The 21329-nt window shown below is 36.6% G+C and overlaps 1 protein-coding gene and 1 long non-coding RNA gene across 2 annotated transcripts in view; one reads left to right on the top strand and one right to left on the bottom strand.

Moving 5' to 3' along the window:
* Positions 1 to 21329, top strand: part of LOC141618074 (uncharacterized) — a 276232-nt gene that overhangs the window by 169419 nt on the left and 85484 nt on the right. The window lies entirely within an intron of this gene.
* On the bottom strand, positions 11092 to 13906 carry LOC141618058 (receptor-like protein EIX2). The gene is made up of 2 exons (XM_074435181.1): positions 12391 to 13906; positions 11092 to 12306 (listed from the first exon to the last, which is right to left on the bottom strand). The coding sequence occupies exons 1-2, from the start codon at positions 13781 to 13783 to the stop codon at positions 11177 to 11179; spliced, it is 2523 nt and encodes an 840-aa protein (XP_074291282.1). The 5' UTR covers positions 13784 to 13906; the 3' UTR covers positions 11092 to 11176.

The raw sequence follows: 21329 nt of genomic DNA, 5'->3' as shown, positions 1-21329 counted from the left end.
ACACCCCAAATTTTGTGATTCGAGATGATACGCAAACCAATATGTGAATAGCTTGGTTGTTTTGAAGCGAGGAAACAATCCGTCAAATGTGAATACGCAAACCAAAATGTAAATAGCTTGGTACTTCTGGTCTTATGGACAATCTTGACGCCATAGAAGTATTGGAACATGAATTTGCGCTCCATTGTCGTCCCATGTTTTCAAAGGATTTAGAAAAATATGAGTACAAGTTGCTACCAACAAAACAAAACATTAAAAGAAGTCACCCTTCCATATATGAACAAATTGCATTGAAATTTATTTTCTACTCCATATGCAGTTAAAAACCTCCTAACTTCGAAATATATAGCGTGATTACTTTTCATTCATTATCATTTCTTTCTCTACAAAAATATAACCTTCTTATTACTTCACTTATAGTAAGTACACATATAGATATAGAATTTAAATAAATATTCCCGTCAAAATCCTAAAACACGTACAATATGGATAATTATGCTAGTCTCGTAAAAATATTTCTTATTAGGTATGCAAAATAATTACGCGAAATTCAAAGCACATCCATGTTAGGATCGCATTAACATATACATACCTCTTACAATAACATCATTAATTAAATTATCAAGTTAATTAATTGAATTGGCACCTCCAATTAAGACTATTAAATATAAATACATGAACCAAAAAAAAGGAAAAAGGAGACACATAATTCCAATAAAATACTCTAAATTACAGAGAGAACAAAAAAACTGACTTTTTTAAGGACGGGTAATGTTGGTTTGGACAACCTGATATCAAATAAGACAATATGAATTGGTATTTTGATGAGATTTTATAGAAAGAAAATCAATGACTCTCAATTTTCTCGTTTGAGTTGCTAATGATTCTTCAATTGCCTGTTTAATTAATGGCTCTTCAATTGCCTCTTTAATTAGTGATTCTTCAATTGTCTCTTTATTATTTGATCATTGCTTTGATCGGCTTAAAGATTATAGAATATGAATGGTTTTCTTCACCAACAAACATTGCAACTTGCCTCTTTATTGCTTGAATGGAGATATTGTTTTTATTGTCGTTTTAGTGCATTTTAAAGTACTTGGCCCTATGTTTATGTTGCAAAGAAACGGTTGCGAAATTTTATGTGAGCAACTTTAACAACTATTCCGAATAATTCCAAGGAAAGGTTACATATATCTAAAATATCACATTTTGTGTTATAATAATATACTCCGTAATATATATAAGATTAGATTTGGGACAAAAAGTAAGAGAGTAAAGTAAGGATCAAAACTTTATAGGTAAATTCTAATAATTATTATTAGTAGTATAAGATGAGCAAAACTAATTACACATTTCTCGGAATCACGCAATAAATAGAGATTTATGCATATACGATTCTAAACATAGCTTCTTCATATTCGATCATTCATCAAAAATTATAATCAAAATAATACTTTTATACTTCATACGAAATATTAGCCTTTCCTAATTCATGAGAAAATAAAATATAAGCAAATCATTCAAAAAAAATATTTATCCAAAAAATATTGTGAGTTACAAAATAGTATATTTGATGGAAAACAAAAAAAATGATTTAAAGGTTTGAAAGCATTGGAATTGGAACAATGAATTGGAGTAAGAATCAGTTTCTAACTAATTACTATTTATGCATATTATAACACTATGATAAGATCAAATTGACATATGTGCATCGTACTTTTTTGTGTTTATACCTTTTATTTTTTAAATTTTTTTACCTTATATTTTTTGATTTTCTTAAATTGGTAATCCATATCACTTTTTTTTTATCATGTCACATTAAAAGTTGTCACGTCACAAATAAACTTGTCATGTCACATTTTTTAAGTTAGTCTTTTAATAAGATTTTATAGATTATACGAATTCACTCATTGGGCTATTAGCCCATTAGTATATGAAAGTGTCCAGATTACAAGCTACTATTTCTTATACTCCATATTTTTTTATTTCTCCGTCTTAACATTAGAACGGGTCAACTATCATACTATTTGAACATATAAAATAAATTTTTGCATTTTCCCATACATTCTGTTTTTGTCTTATTCTAATTATTTGACTCGACTCAGGCCTAAGACGGATACACCCGTCTTAAGTAAGAATTTGGTAATTATAATGTGTGTTTATAATAATAATGATAATACTGTAAAAGGCAATACTCTATTTTATACATGTATTAATTTTTACAGTGTTAAAATGACCTTTTTATTAATCAAGTTAGGCCAAACATTAAAAAGTTATCAAAAGCACTTTTATTATAAGTTTAACCAAACACACCCCAATTTCTAGAAAAGGAGTTTTTGGAAAATCACTTTTGAAAAACAAAAACTATGTTCTAAAAACTTGGCCAAACATGCCATTCCAGTCCTCAGTTCCTCACTAATTTGCTCAGCTTGAATGGTAAGGTTTCTGAAATTGGGCTCGCAACAAATCAGACAAGAAGAAATTCCTGCAGGGTTTTACATCCAATTGAACAAGAAAGCCAGAATTAGGAATACAATTATACAGTGTATAATAAAGTCATAATCAATCAGCTTAAGGGTGGGCGGATCACAACCAAGAGCATAAATGCAACCAGTAAGCTTGATTTCCTCATCTTCACACACCAAAGATGTCAATTTCAAACTTCACTTTCAAATTTGAATTAATAGACTCGGGTATTAGGAGACTATTCAACAAATAAACAGAAGCAATTTCCGCATCCATATCAATTTTATGACACCAAAATCCAAGTCAACTAGTCAAGGTCTCTTGTCGTACTAAACTCCTTAAGTCGCAATGAAAGAAAATTCTTGCGGTCTCTTCCAATGAATGGAGTGAGACATTATACAAAACCAGTTTGCGAATTAGTGAAAGCTCATATTACTCGTTTGCTTCTAACCGGGGTTAAATACCACTTTTTTTCAGCGAAAAAAAAAAGATTGCCTTTTTTTTTCTTAACAGTGAGCTTTAAGATTATTGATTCAGTGATATTATCCAACCCAAGTCAGGGTATTTAGTCATTTCCACACCAACCCTTACCTCGCAAGTCTCTAGATTAGACATGCAAACATTTCAGACATCCATATCAAATTTATTAGATTAACAACCATATAAGGCATAGTCAAGGTCATTAATTTCCTTAACTACTTCTTACTTCATACATCTGGCCCTGTTTGGCTCCCGTTTTAAATGATTTATATCCGACAATTCCAAAGGATTAAAGCTTTGATGGTCCTATAAAAAAGTAATATTGCTTGGCAAAGATCCTATTATTGGGTCTGTCTTATACTATAAGATGGTCCTATAAAAAAGTAGCAATCCCCTTTACTATTAGGGCTTGTTTGGAATGAGCTTAATTATTAAGCAAGTAATAGAGGCTAAAATAAGAAGAAATGGAAGGAGATTGGTGGTTTGTGGTGGTTGTGGAGGGTGGAAAGTAGACCAGGCAAATCGGGTTAACGGGTCGGGTTCGGATCGGGCCATTTCGGGTCGGGCTATTTCGGGTTTCTCAAATTTTCGGGTTAGCTCGGGTCGGGCTGGGTCATTTCGGATTTCGGGTCTGTTTCGGGTTTGTTGGTCGGGTCTGTTTCGGGCAAGCGGGTCGGGTTATTTTGGGTCGGGTCATTTTCGGGTAAATGATTAAGAGAGAAAAAGGCATTTCAAGTCTTTTGGGGTCAATTAAAGTTATATTTTATCGGGTCATTTTCGGGTTGAGTGGTTTCGGGTCGGACATTTCGGTCGGTCATTCGGGTCCATGAAAGCTCGGGTCATTTTCGGGTCGGGTCGGATCAATTCGGGCTTCGGGTGTCATTCGGGTGCGGCAGTTCGGGTCGATTTCGGGTCTCGGGTCAACCTTTTCGGGTCGGGTCAATCGGGTCGGGTCACCTCGGGTCGGGTCAACATTGGGTCAGACAATGTTCGGGTCGGGTATAGGTCAGGTCAATTCGGGTTTCGGGTCATATTCGGGTCAAGCAAGTTCGGGTCATTTTCGGGTCTCAGCCTTTTCGGGTCGGGTCATTCGGGTCTGACCCATTTTGCCAGGTCTACTTTAAATGGCACATAGATTCTATCAGCAATTTCCTCGACACTCACACGTCGCAATATTTAGGATTGTTGTATCGGACTTGAGATGAAAACGGGTCAAATATACGTCCACTTTTATTAATACACAAATCTTTTATTATTCTCTATACATTCTATATTTGTCTCAATCTAATATACTTGACGCATTTTAAATTTACAAAGCGTCTAAATTGTTCTGGTAATCACGAAGGCACTCTCACAAAAAGGAGAGAGAAGGGAAGTGAAGCACCCCCTATCTTCCCCACTGACCTCTCATGGGTATTTTGTGAGAGAAAATGGTATCCGTCACAAGCTTGTGACAGATATCGCCGTTTTCAATGAAATTTTGGATTAAATTTAAGACAGATATTCCGGAATTAATTTTTTTGGTCTAAATCATCCGGTAATCCGAATCACATCGGGCCGATTGATCCGGATTTCGGGGCGTGTCCAAGAATTACGGTATTTAAACCCCTCCCAATCGCAGTTGTGGGGGATCGATCCATGACACTCCTCTAAGTCGCAAACACACGCTAACATCGTCTTGCAACCAACCATTGGTTGGTTTACGTCGCAATTTATAGTATTTAATGACTGACAACAGTTCAGTCATGTTTCAGTGGGAAGTCCTAGTCGTACACTTAGATTATTTTATCAATTTGAATCACTATACCCAGTCAATTAAAATGGCTGTGTTTTTTTTTTTCTTTTGACAATAATAAAATGGCTGTGTTTGTGTACGATGATAATCAGTATACCCAGTCAATTTATCTACTTGTAGACGTAGATTCTTCGCCCATAAATTTTTACGTCCTAGTGACGTAAGCGTGTCTTGTTGTAGGTACTCATCCGAAGCGCAGTTGATAAATAAGAGAAAGGAAGTGTCTGCCCATTTGGCCAGCTCAAATCGTCCCTTCAAAAAGCCTACTTTATTTAGCAACCTCATCCTTAGTTTAGTTTTTTATTCGAATAATGTAATTATAAAATCCGACTCCGAGAGTCGGTTACTAATGTGTAAGCTACATTATGCCAAAAAAAAAAAAAGATAATATTAGTGGAGTGAGTGCACTACGAAAAAGTTTCTGTCTTCCATCACTTCCCAAAGCACGTACTCCCATTCGTAAAATGGTTCTTCCTCGGACTCCGTCAATAGCTTAGGGGGCAACAATGAGTAGCCTTTCCTGAACTCCGGCGTATTACAGTGTGGGATAACAAAACTATCTACTCTGATAAAATGATCCGAAGTCGGTCATAACCCACTAGGCAACATGAATAATAAGACCAGCAATTTGAACTGACACTATCCGTTCCAAATCTCACTCGAACTTCATTGGACGTGAAATTGACCTGAGCCCAACTGAAACAAAGAGATCCAAAAACTCACTCCAAAGTGCCGTACTTGTTACATGACTCAGAACCGAGTCACCCAACAAAACCCCTGCTATACGTCGTCGACAAATTACTAAATATCGTCGACAATTAATGTAAATTTCCAAGTTTGCCTTCCATATCATAACTCCATATCCGTCTCACCAAAATGCAATTTCCGTCTCAAAACACAAATGCAATTTCCGTCTCACTAAAACACAAGTCACCGTCTCACTAAAATATTTCAAACAAAAAAAGAAGTCGGGTTTTGTAATTAACAACATGAACGAGAACGATTTTAACAACGATTCCAACAATGAAGCTAGTAACGAGGTTAGTTTACGATTTAGTTTTGTTAAAAATTTATGTTTTATTATCGTTTGAATCCCGAATTAGGATAGATGCCATGAATGTAGACGGAATTATGATAGAATTTGTGACGGATTTATTTGAAAAAGCAATTGAAAAAAAAAAAAATTACACGAACTGGGCCTGGACGAAGAGAATTTTCGTCCAGACCTGGTCTTGGACGAAAAATTCTTTCGTCCAAGGCCCATATTGGACGAAAGAATTTTTCGTCCAGGCCTGGTTTTGGACGAAAAATCCTTTCGTCTAAGGCCCAATTCGTGTATTTTTTTTTCTTTTTTTTTTGTTTCCGACTCGTTTTGTATAAAACAATTAAAATAATTAATTCCCGTCTTTGTATTATATTTTTTAAATTTTTTATTTTTTCCGACAATTCAAATAATTAATGACCGTCTTTATATTATATTTTTTTCATTAATATTTCCGACTCGTTTTGTATAAAAAAATTAAAATAATTAATTACCGTCTTTGTATTATATTTATATTATTTTTTATTTATTCCGACTCATTCCGTAGCAAATAATTAATTAATAACTAATTTATCGAAATGCGTGCGCAGGTGATTAACGATGGAGACGGTATTGATTACTCAGATCATTTTACGACTAGCTTGTTCTTTGCATCTAGTATTCAAGCGTTTAATTGGGCATATGAGATCGGACTCCGACTCGGGTTTGGTATGAAAAGAGCAAGCAACAAGAAAGTTGGTCGTAACACGAATTTGAGACAAGATTATTTTGTTTGTCGGATGGGTGGAAAAGGTCCCGTAAATAAGGATGCCGATTCTTTAATGAGGGGTAACACGGCTACCGCGTGGTGCAATTGCAAATTTTCAATGAAAGTTGTTGAATTAGAAGAGAATAAGTGGCAGCTTGTGATGAGATCCGGGTTTCATAATCATGCTTTAACGTTGTATTGTGACGGCGACAGATACTTTGCAAAGTTTGATGACGAGGAGTTGGCTTATATCGATGCCCAAGTTAGAGCTCACGTTAGACCGGCAATTATTAGTGCGGGTTTGCATCAGCGGAATCCGGAAAAGTCAAGACCTAATCGGCGACAAATCTACAATCGTTCTCAGAAAGTAAGGGTCGAGGAAAGAGATGGGAGAAACCCTACAACGAGATGTTAGCACTTGCGGTTCAGCATAAGTACGTTCATTATTGGGTCACTGATCAGGAGACCGATGAGCTAACCCACGTGTTCATGGCTCATCCAGAAGCCGTTAAGATGTTTCGATCATACTATTATGTGGTATTGATCGATTCCACGTATAAGACAAATTTATACCGTCTTCCGCTTGTTGAGATGGTTGGAGTCACACCCGTCGGGAAGAGCTTTGTTATCGCGTATGCTCTTGTGACGCATGAGTCCGAGGATGGATATTTGTGGGTCTTACGGAAACTGAAGGCTCTTCTCAATGATGTCGTTCAACGTAATGCTATTGTTACTGATTGCGAGGCAGGTTTGTTGAACGCGATTCCCATTGTTTTTCCGGATTCGTCTCACTTGCTATGTCTTTGGCATATATATTCTAACGTGGAGACGAAAGCACTTGATATCACGAAACAGGATAGTTGGGCTAAGCACATAACTTGTAACTTGTTTGAAGCGGTTGTCGAGGCGGAGACCGAAGATAAGTTTAAATGTTTAATGTTGCGTGGGGCAATTTGGCAAGGCAATGGGCGGGAGTGGCGGCTTATATTGAGAGGCAATGGTTCCCGCACTTGAAAAAATGGGCCAATTATAGAACGAACAAGATAACTCATTTTAGGAATACTTCTACATCCCGGGTTGAGTCGGCTCATGCGAATCTGAAGAGATGGTTGAATAGCGCGAAACTGGCCGTTGATAGCATTTGGATTCAGTTTCATTCTTTGATGGAAACGCAACATGTTGAGATCCGACACTCGTTGGAGTTATCTAGATCGAAGCGGTTGACGGGGATTCAGCGATTATTTTCCAAACTTTCTTTAAAAATATCAAAGAATGCCATCAGTGAATTGCGTGAAGAATTCGAAAGAGGTGCCAAGATGACGGAAGATGCCTTGATTATCGATTGCGGTTGTGTAAAGGCTACTACACTTGGTTTGTTATGTGCTTGTTCATTTCATCGCATTGCTAGAAACGGATCTCGGGTCCCTGTTGATGTGTTACATGCATTTTGGAGGAAGTTGGAGTACGATGGTTCGGAGGCAATGCCGACTTGTGACGATGATCGATTGGAGGAGTTATTCGATGAAATTCGGAATGCAGATCCGAGTATGAGATCATCCATGTTCGATGCCTTTTACTCTCAGATACATCCGGAACAGGAGGATGTAAACGAGCCTCGGGTGAACGAGAACCCTAGAGGACGTCCGAGTAGGGGAACTCGTAGAGATCCGTCCGCCGTTGAGCATGCACGGGTTCGGGTTCGAGTAGGCAGTGCTACGCCCCAAAGAAACGCGTCTTCCCAACGTACTCCGTCTAGTACCCCCCGTTCTACTCCGACGGTTCCTATTACTCCGTCGTCTACTCCTCGTTCTACTCCGACGGTTCGTTTTACTCCGTATAGTACCCCCCGATCCACTCAAACGGGCCCCGGTACACCGTCTCCGCAACCCCAACCCTAACCTCGTACCCTATCCCCGAAGCATGACGATGCGCTACCAATCTCATAATGGGATTGGGTATGATCTGCACATACCCAAACTGTCGTAAACACCGATCAGGCTGGTACGGCTCGGCTATGTCCATGAAACGAACACAACCGGCAAACAGAGTACGAGGATGATACTCCTCCTGACGCGGCCCGTACGGATCCCACCTAATGGAAGCACAATTAAGCCCATCTAACAACCTCCGATACTCCAACAATTTCTCCGCATTTTGAGCGAAGGGACCAACGGATCTCCAAGAACACGACCGAGGCTGAGTAGGGTCAATTGCCGAAGGTGGACCGGGTCTGAACATAGGAAAATACTCATAGATCCACGATTGCAACAAAGTCAAGCAACCACCAATAGTTTTCACACCAGCACGTGAAGCCACACCCAACTGTCGGTACATGAAGGCTAGTACACCGGCTCCCCAAGCGTAGTCGTGTACACCATCAGTATCATACACTAAAGGAAACAACTGAGGACGTAACCTATCACCTGATTTGTCGACAAAAAGTGTCGACCCCAACACCGCAGCCAAAAACTCCTGAGCAAAAACAACATCACAATTAGCTCTCGCCATGTCACAAACTGCATCTACCAATATACCCCCACTCTTGTAAATAGGGACCTTCTTACTAAAGTTTAACGGCAACCTCAACTGGTCTGATGCAATCCCAAAGAAGCCACAAACAAACATAAGGGGATCCGTCAACGTCCCGTCATTAATCTCCACCTTACAACAGTTACCATCAACCCGAACACCTAAGATCTGCGTAACATCGTGAAGGAGTATGGACATCTCCCCAAAAGGCATGTGAAAACTGTTGGTGTCGGGTTGCCATCTCTCAACAAAAGCAGAAATAAGGGGCATGTTATAATGCTCGGCCATGGAATCTAATAGGTGAGAAAGACCAAGATCATCATAAATAGTCGAACGGCGGAGTTAGTTCCCAACAACTCAACAACCTCGTCTTACCAAACCGGTGGTAACCCGTCAAAACTGGTCGACCGACCTCATTAGGAGTCGGCCATAAGGTGTTGGCAATGTGGCCCCCAAAGCTAGGAATCACGTGGGGAAACATCGGACCACCCGGAACACGATGATCGATCAACCAAGAGACATCCTTACCCGACTTCTTCTTCTTCGGAGCCACCACACTACTAGAACTACCATCCGACATCCGCTGAAAACGCCCCTCCTCATTCCGTCTACGTGGCACCCTACGCACTCGCTCATAACCCGCCTCCTCCTCACCTATCACATCACCAGATCGAACCAGCTCCTCCTCCAACCGCTCCTCAGTCCACGAATCGGTACTACCATCTCCAACCTCAGACTCAAACCGGAGCCCCTTTCGAGCTCGAACGTGACGGTCATTTCCTCCACCGGCCATCGATTCAAAAAATAATAAAAACGCATTGATTACTTAAATTAATAAAACAAAGAATTTATAAATATAAGTTTAAGTAAATTAAAAAATAAAATAAAAAAACAAAATAACAAAAAAAAAAAAAAAAAAAATAACCCCGAACGGGGTTTATTAGTAATAATTAATAATTAATATTTTACGTAAACAAAACGAGACGGAAAAAAAATAAATTTACAAAGACTTCGCCACGGACGAGAATTATTATTAATAATTTATTAGTTTTTAACACTAACAAAAAAGACGGAAAAATAAGTTTTTAAAAATTTAAAAAATAAAATAAATAATTTTACAACGAATTCGGCACGGACAAGGTTTATTATTAATAATTTATTAGTTTATAACGATAACAAAACAAGACGGAAAAAATTTTATTTTAAAAAAAAAAAAAAAAGAAAGAAACGAGAAATTCAAAAACATAAAGAAAAAAAAAAAAAACAGAAACTGGGCCAGGCGAAGAACTTTTTCGTCCAGGACCAGGCCCAGACGAAAAAGTCCTTCGTCCAAGACCCATAATGGACGAAGAACTTTTTCGTCTGGGCCTGGACGAAATTGTTCTTCGTCTGGGCCCAGATTTCGTGTTTTTTTTTTTCGATTACTTTGTTCGATTTTTCCGTTTCATTTTCGCATAACACGACTTAATCCGATTGAAATCAAAGCATCTATCGTAATTCCGTCTACAATAAAGGCATCTATCCTAATTCCGTCACAAATTTACAATCTAAGAAAATACTAAAAAAAAATATTAATAACAATCACATACCTTGTTGAATGTTTGAATTCGTGACGGAATTGATGCGGTCGATACGTTTTTTTGTTGTTATTTGAGTCGGGTTTTTTTTTTCAAAATTTGGAGTGTGAAAGGTAGTTTTTGAATAAAAAGGAAAATATAAGGGGGAGTGTGAGGGAGGGGCAATTCTGGAAGTTCATTAAAATTGTCGACGATATTTAGTAATTTGTCGACGACCTTTAGCAGCTAGGTAGATATAACTCATTTACCGAGTTTAGAGATATGATTTATGAGACATGTAAACTGGCTACCAGCCAGACACGAGAATTCAAGTTTACAATGACTAATTGGAAACACTCCATGTGAAATCATCATTCGAACGAGACATTTGCAAAACTGCCCTGGAACTCTTTATATTGACCCTTTTTGGTGAAAAATTGATAGGATACATAAATGAAATGACAATTAACCATCCTTGTATTAATAAAAATAACATAAATAAATCTAAGTTGTACGGAGTAATATAATTCTACAACATTGTATCAACAAAACGTTTTCTTTCATATTTCTACTACATTCCTCTGCCTGTTTTTGAACTTGTTTACCCTAATCTTTACTGGCACATAAATTTTGTCTGCAGTCTCCTCCACAAACCGAAAATAAGCATGCCTCCAACTCTTCTTGATCACTAAAGTTCCAAACACACCCCAAAATCCAGTAGCAACACCAGACATTATGGCCATATAAAGCCACAACTTGTCGTACTTATCTCCTGCATCATCATCATCTTCAGCACCATGGTCATCATCAGTTGGAGTTGGTGGCGGGTTAGATTTAGGCAAGGGAAACCCGTATAATCCGGAATTCCCAGCATAAATAGATGGGTCGTCAAGAGTTTGGAGTTGACTGCCGGTTGGAATTGGGCCATACAAGTGGTTGTTGGACAGATTCAAGACGCTTAGCCATGGTATGTCTGACAAGCTTTGTGGTATTGTTCCTGAAAGATTATTATTTGACAAATCCAAAGATCCCAGTAACTTGAGCTTGCCTATATCATAAGGGATGCCTCCTGTCAGATGATTATTTGACAAGTTTAACTGCATTAGTTTAGATATGTTTGTGAGCTCCTCTGGTATTGTGCCATCTAAAAGATTGCACGAAAGGTCGATAATTGATTGAGCACTCATTGTTGCACCGATATTTTCTGTTGTCCCCTTGATGATTTCTTGATACTCCGTATCAGCGCTGCTATCGTACCTAACATCACTTTCGAATATTTGGGAGCCTAAACAGCTAGGAATGTGCCCGCTCAAGCGATTATGAGCGAGTTCTAATATTGCAAGATAAGTAAAATGACACAATTGTGAACTGACAGGCCCGCTGAAATTATTCCCTCGCAGACTTAAGATTACCAAAGAGGCACTAGAGGATACATTTTTAACTTGGATCTCCCCAGAAAACATATTGTAACTCAGGTCTAGCAATTCCAAGGAGTTACTACCGCTTAAAAGTGAGGAAGCATTCTCTCCTTCAAAGATTCTTTCTGATAGCAAATTTTGGGACAAATCAACTGCAGCGATTGTTTTCTGATGTTTCAGCCAAAAAGGTATTGTCCCTGAAAGCATGTTGTTGTGAAGGTCTAGCCACACCAAATTACATCCATCACAAGGAATATGCCGTGGCAGCGATCCTATTAGAAAAATGTTTGTGAGAAAACTGATGGAAATAAGATGGGAAATTCATAAGTTAAGAGAAAAGTTTGACTATTACTAACCTGTAAGTTTATTGCCGGCAACTTGCAAGTCATTTAGATTAGTGAAATTCCAAACCCATTGAGGCAATTCTCCTGTGATACCAGTATAAGAAAGATCCAAGCGTTCGATTTGGGTTTGGTTCCTTAACCACTGGGGAAACGCCATGTTTATTTCACATGAACTAGCACCAAGATATTGAAGTTGAAAGGGAGGTTGCCAAGCGGTACTCAAGTTGAGTTTGATATTATTAAAATTCATATTCAAAATGGACAATTCAGAGAGGTTACCAATATGGGAGATGGTACCATGGATGAAGTTAGATGAAATATCTAGAGACTCTAACTCAGTTAACTGCCCTAAAACATCTGGGATCAATCCACTGAACCCATTGTTTGACAAATCTAAGTGTTTCAAAGCAGTTAATTTTGCAAGAGATGTGGGAAGTTGACCTCGGAACGCATTGGATGCTAGATCAAGGTAGTTCAAGTTTGTGAGTTGCCCCAACTGAGATGGCAAACTACCAGAAAATTTATTTTGGTAGAAGTCTAGGTATTCAAGGCGCCTCATATTGCAAAGCCAAAGAGGCACGGAGCCATTGAAGTTATTGGTCCAGAGAGATAGTGACTGAAGGGAAGGCATATTTTTAAGAAAAGACGGGAAAGGGCCTTCAAAGTTGTTGTGACTAACATCAAGGTATTGGAGGGTGGAAGTATTTGTGACAAGAAGCTCTGATAAATGCGTGTTGTGTAGCGAACAACCCCATAAGCTAAGAAACAACAATGAAGGAAGTCTAAAAAGGACTTGAAGACTGTTATATGCTTGCGACATGTTGATACCGTCCATGATAAGAAACTGCAATTTTGAAAGACCGGATGCCCACTCTAGACGTTCTTGTGTATAAAGCATATACTGTCCAACATCATTAAGATCAAGGTGTATCAAATTGGTGAGGTTGCCTAGTTGAGGGGGAACAGGACCAGAGAATCCAGCATAAGGGAGGGTTAGGTATCTCAATTGGGTCATGGACCCTATAAATTTTGGAATCCGACTCCCGGTAAAGTTGTTCCAACTCAAGTCCAAGTGAGTTAAGAACTTGAGTTCCAACAAAGATGAACTGAGTTCAGAAGATACCAAGGCAGTTGGGTAGTCACTGAATGTTAGTGAATTTGTGAGATTTAGCTTAATAACATTACCAGTGCTATTGTCACAGCTAACTCCATGCCAGTGATGACAACAATCATCACCAGTCCATGAAGAAAGGACTCTCTGAGAATCTCGGGTGAAGCTGTGTTTGAACGTTAACAGAGCTTCTTGTTCATGCTTTTTGCACCTCGTCAATCCGAAGGACGAGTGTATCATAAACAAAAGCATAAATGCAATTAGCATGCACGATTTCCCCATCATCATACCCATATACCAAAGTTTTTTAGCGGAGTTTATTGAGATAATCTTTAATTTTTCTGTGATTAGCCAGAGAAGGGACGATTCATAATATAGAGGATTATGGTTTCGCTTAGTAAGGACTTGGGTTTAGGGAGACTAATTCAACCAAAGTCAAGACTTTTCTCATTGCTTTCAACTATTCTTACGTCACAAAGTTCTAAATAGAAGTTGAAAAGTATTCCAAACATCGATATCAATCAAACTCTGTAACATCCATGTTAGGCAAAGTCAAAGTGTTTTGTCTTCCTAAACCCTTTTTTAAGTTGCAATTTGCAATGTAACATCCATACCAAAATTTGTACTTTTGTTGCATCCTCAACTGTAGTAGGAACGAAAAATATGCAGAACTTTTCGATAATATGAAAACATTTATTTTTATCAAGTCAAACATTGGATGTTTTATGTTATATTTTTCATATCTTTGGGGGAACTAACCAGCAAAGTTAACAAATTGGCTATAAACAAAGTCAAATGAAGACAGCAAAGTAGTTTTGGGGCAAATCTTAAAGTGAGGCCCCTGATTATTTTTATTACTCGTAAAAGAATAATTGAAAACAAATTAACTATTTTAAGTAATTTTTATAAAGGCTAGTTTATGTGTTTGAAATGTAGTTATAAATAAATGTCTTTTCAATTCTTTAACAAAAGTTTGTTTAATAAGGTTGCAATGCAACTCGGGTTCGATTCCCATTAGCCTTATTTTGCTGAAAATTAAACTACCCCATTGTGTAAAACTTTAACAATATTAAACATGAAGCAGGGTTTGAACCCAAGACCATTGACAAGCTAAAAAATACGCTAAATTAAATTATCTACTAATACAAATATTTCTTGTAAATGGGGCCCCTTCAACATCAAATTGTTTGCACGACCCCCCCCCAAGACGATAATTTTTGAACATAAGCAATATTAAGTATGTGTTTGGCCACACTTTTAAAAGTGTTTTTTCACTACATAAACACAAACTAGGACAAACACCCATTTTTAGAAAAACTAAAACTACTCTTTTTTTAAGCTCCAACATCAAATTTGACCCCTAAAAATAGAAGCAGCAAATAGCTACTTCTGTTTCTACTTCTGATTGCAAAATCTTATCTGTTTTATGATCTCATACTACAGTACAATTTTGAAAAAAAACAAACTAGTTTTGGAGCCTGTGAAAATCACGGGATCGTTAATAATTGACCGTGTTTAAGTGTTTAATTTGTGAATAACTTATATGGAGTAGTCCTCCTCTCTCAATCATTTGTTTAATTTTAATTAAAAAACCACTCACAAATAATTAAAAAAAAAAAGGTAAATAAATGAACACGACTGAGGGAGCGGTATTTTAAAACAAAAGTTGAATACACCCCAAATTTTGTGATTCGGGATGATACGCAAACCAAAATGTGAATAGCTTGGTTGTTTTGAAGCGAGGAAACAATCCGTCAAATGTGAATACGCAAACCAAAATGTGAATAGCTTGGTACTTCTGGTCTTATGGACAATCTTGACGCCATAGAAGTATTGGAACATGAATTTGCGCTCCATTGTCGTCCCCTGTTTTCAAAGGATTTACAAAAATATGAGTACAAATTGCTACCAACAAAACAAAACATTAAAAGAAGTCACCCTTCCATATATGAACAAATTGCATTGAAATTTATTTTCTACTCCATATGCAGTTAAAAACCTCCTAACTTCGAAATATATAGCGTGATTACTTTTCATTCATTATCATTTCTTTCTCTACAAAAATATAATTTTCTTATTACTTCACTTATAGTAAGTACACATATAGATATAGAATTTAAATAAATACTCCCGTCAAAATCCTAAAACACGTACAATATGGATAATTATGCTAGTCTCGTAAAAATATTTTTTATTGGGTATGCAAAAGAATTACGCGAAGTTCAAAGCACATCCATGTTAGGATCGCATTAACATATACATACCTCTTACAATAACATCATTAATTAAATTATCAAGTTAATTAATTGAATTGGCACCTCCAATTAAGACTATTAAATATAAATACATGAACCAAAAAAAAGGAAAAAGGAGACACATAATTCCAATAAAATACTCTAAATTACAGAGAGAACAAAAAAACTGACTTTTTTAAGGACGGGTAATGTTGGTTTGGACAACCTGATATCAAATAAGACAATATGAATTGGTATTTTGATGAGATTTTATAGAAAGAAAATCAATGACTCTCAATTTTCTCGTTTGAGTTGCTAATGATTCTTCAATTGCCTGTTTAATTAATGGCTATTCAATTGCCTCTTTAATTAGTGATTCTTCAATTGTCTATTTATTATTTGATCATTGCTTTGATCGGCTTAAAGATTATAGAATATGAATGGTTTTCTTCACCAACAAACATTACAACTTGCCTCTTTATTGCTTGAATGGATATATTGTTTTTATTGTCGTTTTGGTGCATTTTAAAGTACTTGGCCCTATGTTTATGTTGCAAAGAAACGGTTGCGAAATTTTATGTGAGCAACTTTAACAACTATTCCGAATAATTCCAAGGAAAGGTTACATATATTTAAAATATCACATTTTGTGTTATAATAATATACTCCGTAATATATGGAGTATAAGATTAGATTTGGGACAAAAAGTAAGAGAGTAAAGTAAGGATCAAAACTTTATAGGTAAATTCTAATAATTATTATTAGTAGTATAAGATGAGCAAAACTAATTATACATTTCTCGGAATCACGCAATAAATAGAGATTTATGCATATACGATTCTAAACATAGCTTCTTCATATTCGATCATTCATCAAAAATTATAATCAAAACAATACTTTTATACTTCATACGAAATATTAGTCTTTCCTAATTCATGAGAAAATAAAATATAAGCAAATCATTCAAAAAAAATATTTATCCAAAAAATATTTTGAGTTACAGAATAGTATATTTGTTGGAAAACAAAAAAATGATTTAAAGGCTTGAAAGAATTGGAATTGGAACAATGAATTGGAGAATAAGAATCAGTTTCTAACTAATTACTATTTATGCATATTATAACACTATGATAAGATCAAATTGACATATGTGCATCGTACTTTTTTTGTGTTTATACCTTATATTTTTTAAATTTTTTTACCTTATATTTTTTGATTTTCTTAAATTGGTAATCCATATCACTTTTTTTTTAGGGTCCTGATTTTCGCAGTACACATTTTACTCATCGCAGTACACTGTTGACAATTATACCCTTCTCATTTTCACTCCCAATTTCCCTCTCTAATTTCCCTCTCTATTCTATTCTCTCTAATTTCACATACCCCTACTCCTCTAATTTCACATCAACCTATTTCCGGTTAATGTTGTCGACTTGTCGTCGTTGGGGAAAGGGACTTCACTAGCGGTGACCGGTGGGTTGCAGAGGGGGTGCGTTAGGGTGGTTGCGTGGGGTGCAGAAACCGAGTGGGCTTGGGTGGTTGCACTGGTCACCGGCAGGAGGGACTTTTCCGGCCCGACCAGAATGCCGGCATGGGGGTGGGTGGTTCGTGGGTCAGGGTGGTGCATTGGAAAATTAATATTGCCTGCGTAACACTGAGTAGTACATTTCACCCCTGTACTACATTGAAAAAAAGGGCATTGGGTAAAGGAGAATAGAAAAAATCAATACTCACAGTACATTGAGAAAAGTAGAAAATCAAAGGCATGACTACATGTCTACAAATATTGACGTATTGTATTCATAACTACTCCGTATGTACTACGCTGACATACAACTTTACTATGTACTTTGGCGGTCCAGTACCACCTTACCACAAAGGCACAAACAACCACTTTAGCACTGCTCCAAGGGCGACTATCACGGTCGAAAAACCCCGGCAAACCACCATCGAATTACCAATGTACCCACCATATATATCACACTAGTTAACCCTTAATTAATTTAGACATAAACCATAATTAAGAAGGAATAAAATTGTAAGAAAGGGTCAATTAAATTATTAATATGGACTTAATAAATTAAATACTCGCTCTTCATCCGAATCATCTTTCATAATTGAAGAATTTTAAGAAGATTGGAGAAGATTAAAGTTTAACAATAGAGAGAAGATAGAGAGAATTAGGTTTGGTGTTTGTTAGTCAAGGGTAGAGAAATGGAAAATTTGTTACAAAAAATATTGTGATAAGTAAAAATTGTAATGCGAAAATAAATAAACTTGCCATGTCACATTAAAAGTTGTCACGTCACAAATAAACTTGTTATGTCACATTTTTTAGGTTAACCTTTTAATAAGATTTTATAGATTATACGAATTCATTCATTGGGCTATTAGCCCATTAGTATATGAAAGTGTCCAGATTACAAGCTACTACTCCCTCCATTCAACTCTACATGGCACTTATTCTTTTAGCACAAGTTTTAAGAAATCAATAAAGAAGTGATAAAAAGTACAATTGCTTTATAAAACTCAGCTTTATTAGGGAAGATGTAGCTGAGATTAAGAGTAGTAATAGGGACTAAATTTCCCCCCAAAAATTACAAGATTTTAAAAACCCCACCAATTGGTGTGTTTTTAGTATTTTCCCTCCCAAACCAATCAACTCACAAATACAAATGGAAAACACCTACCCTAAGTAAGTTCTCATCCTTCATAACACCTCAAAACAAGCAACACCTCCATAAACTTCAGTCATTTCAGTAATAAAAAAAATGAGCTGTTGCAAAATTACAGTCCTTGCAAAATTACAGCCCTTCATAAATTACAGTCCTTCATAAATTACAGTCCACAAAAGTCGATAAAATTACAGTCCATCGACAATATTACAAAGAAAGTATCTCAAAATTACAATAAAATTACAAATCCTACAAACATTACATAATTCTCAAGAAAAAATGGGAGCCAAGTGTCTCTCCGAAAAATCCAGTTAGAAGTTGCCATCTTCTTGCTTCCGTAAATCAAAACAAGGGAAGCTCACCCGTGGTGATATGAAGGAAGTAGCGAAGACACGGTGTAAAGGTTAAAACAATTTCTAAGATTTGGAAAATGGCAAAAATACCAAGAGAAGTAGGTCAAGCATTAGATGTGAAGAGCAAGAGAATGGGTAACACGAATAGGAAAAGAATACTACCACCTATTGAGCATATTAAAACATTGGAATGGGGTCAAAGAGACACCATGGAAAGAGTCTCCAAAAACACAGGAGTAAGTGTTGGAACAGTTCACTCTTGGGTATGCAAAGGTTTATTAAAACCACATTCAAGCCCACTGCATCCTCACCTCAATGATGCAAACAAGTTACATAGGTTAAAGCATGCTTTGAAGTGCTTAATAGTTGAACATGTTCAAGCAGATTTTTAGATCTTAATGCAATGCCAATCACAAAAATTAAATTTGCATAAATGAGTCATATAATCCACATGGATGAGAAGTGGTTTTACATTAGTTATGATGGTCATAAATTTTATATGGTTGAAGGGGAAGAGATACCATATAGGAGTTGTCAATCCAAGAGGTATATCACAAAGGTAATGTTTATGTGTGCAGTTTGTAGGCCTATATATTCAGAGGATGGAGAGTTGTTATTTGATGGGAAAATTGGAATGTTCCCTTTCACAAAACAACAACCAGCAGCAAGGGCAAGTAGAAACATGCCAAGGGGTACAATGGAGACGAAGCCTATTGATTCAATTACAAAGCAAGTAACAAGGGAATGCATCATAGAACAAGTTATACCAGCTATCAAGGCTAAGTGGCCTGAAGGAGCAAGTAAAAACATTTTCATTCAACAAGATAATGCAAGGCCTCACATAAAGAACAATGATCAAGCATTCATGGCAGTTGCAAACTCAGAAGGCTTCAATATTCAGTTAACTTTTCAACCTCCTAACTCACCAGATTTAAATGTTAATGACCTTGGGTATTTTAGGGCATTACAGTCATTACATTCCAAAGAAGCAGCCAAATCAGTTGATGAATTGGTCAATTCAGTCATGCAAGCATATGTTGATTATGATCATATAAAACTCAACAAGGTTTTCCTAACACTTCAGTCAGTAATAGTTGAGATTATGCAAACTAAGGGTCATAATGACTTTGCAATCCCCCATATGGGTAAGGATCATCTAACTGCCCTTGGCATATTACCAAGAAATTTGGAGGTCAATGAAGAATTGGTCAGGGAATGTATTGGGTATTTAGAAGGAATAGGTCAAACATAAGGTCTAGAGTACTTAATGGGTGAATTAGGATACAATGTTCAACCATTAGTTGTTTAGAATATTAAGGGTATGTAATGCAAGACTTAGGATACATTGTTCAAGTATTTTGAAATTTGTTTACAGTATAAACATTTTAATGCTAAGATATGTTTAGCTTGTAATCAAATAATGAACATGTAATGGTATGTAATGCAAGACAATCTAATGCAATTTCAGTTTTATGTGAAGTATTAAGCTCATTTTACAGTTCAATTAGCTGCACTAACATAAACTCTCAGGCCTAATTGGCCTCATCATTGAGTTATGTGAAGTAATAAGCCTTCCTACACAGCCACAAGTGAAGGTACATAATACTAAAACCATGAAAATACAGTAATGCTTTTGGCAATTTAGATGGTTTAACACACACACTCATTCAATTGTAGACCATATGGTGGCTTAACTACTTTAACAAAATGGCCAATGATGTTCTGTTTTAGCTATAAACTTGAAAGTGCTCTCAAACCATTAAGGTACACATCATCACTGAGCTACCTCTCAGACCATTAAGGTACATCATCACTGAGGTTTATGAACAACAAAAATTACAGTCCTTCCAAAGAAAATTACACAATCATCAAACACCCATTGAAATTGACATAAACTCTCAGGCCTAATTGGCCTCATCATTGAGTTATGTGAAGCAGTAATGCCTCCTACACACACACCCAATGAAGGTAGACCATGCTATGTCCATTTAAAAACAGTACTGAAAGAGGCAACAACGAAAACAGCTCTCATATCAGTTCAGGAACTTTAATCATTGAGCAATTACTGTTATTTAGATGGATAAACACACACACCCATTCATTGGTAGACCATGTGGTGGCTAGACTACTTTCAGTAAATGGCCCTTACCTACAATTCATCACAAAAGCCTCTCTGTCCATTTGGGACCTTCATTGAAGAGAACAGAAATACTGAAGACAAAGCAGGCCAAGTTAGAGGCAATTAGACAATTATCAACATCAAAACAGGCCAATTTAGAGACAATTAGACAATTATCAACATCAAAACAGGCCAATTTAGAGGCAATTAGACAATTTCAGACAACATATAAGTTCATGCAGAGACCAGACGATACCAACCAACATGATTAAAAATGGAAAAATCAATAAGGTTAAGACAAATTTAGAACATCAAAATATCATAAACTGGCAACAGTTAACAGGTTAAGACGAATTTAGAAGATCAAAAAATCATGCAGATACAATTAGAGAAAACAGACGATTTAGACGATTAAAATGGAAAAATCAAAAAGGTTAAGACGAATTTAGAAGATAAAAA

Source organism: Silene latifolia, chromosome X, assembly GCF_048544455.1.
Source record: "Silene latifolia isolate original U9 population chromosome X, ASM4854445v1, whole genome shotgun sequence".
Classification (NCBI taxonomy): Eukaryota; Viridiplantae; Streptophyta; class Magnoliopsida; order Caryophyllales; family Caryophyllaceae; genus Silene; species Silene latifolia.
This window is presented reverse-complemented; position numbering and strand designations above follow the sequence as displayed.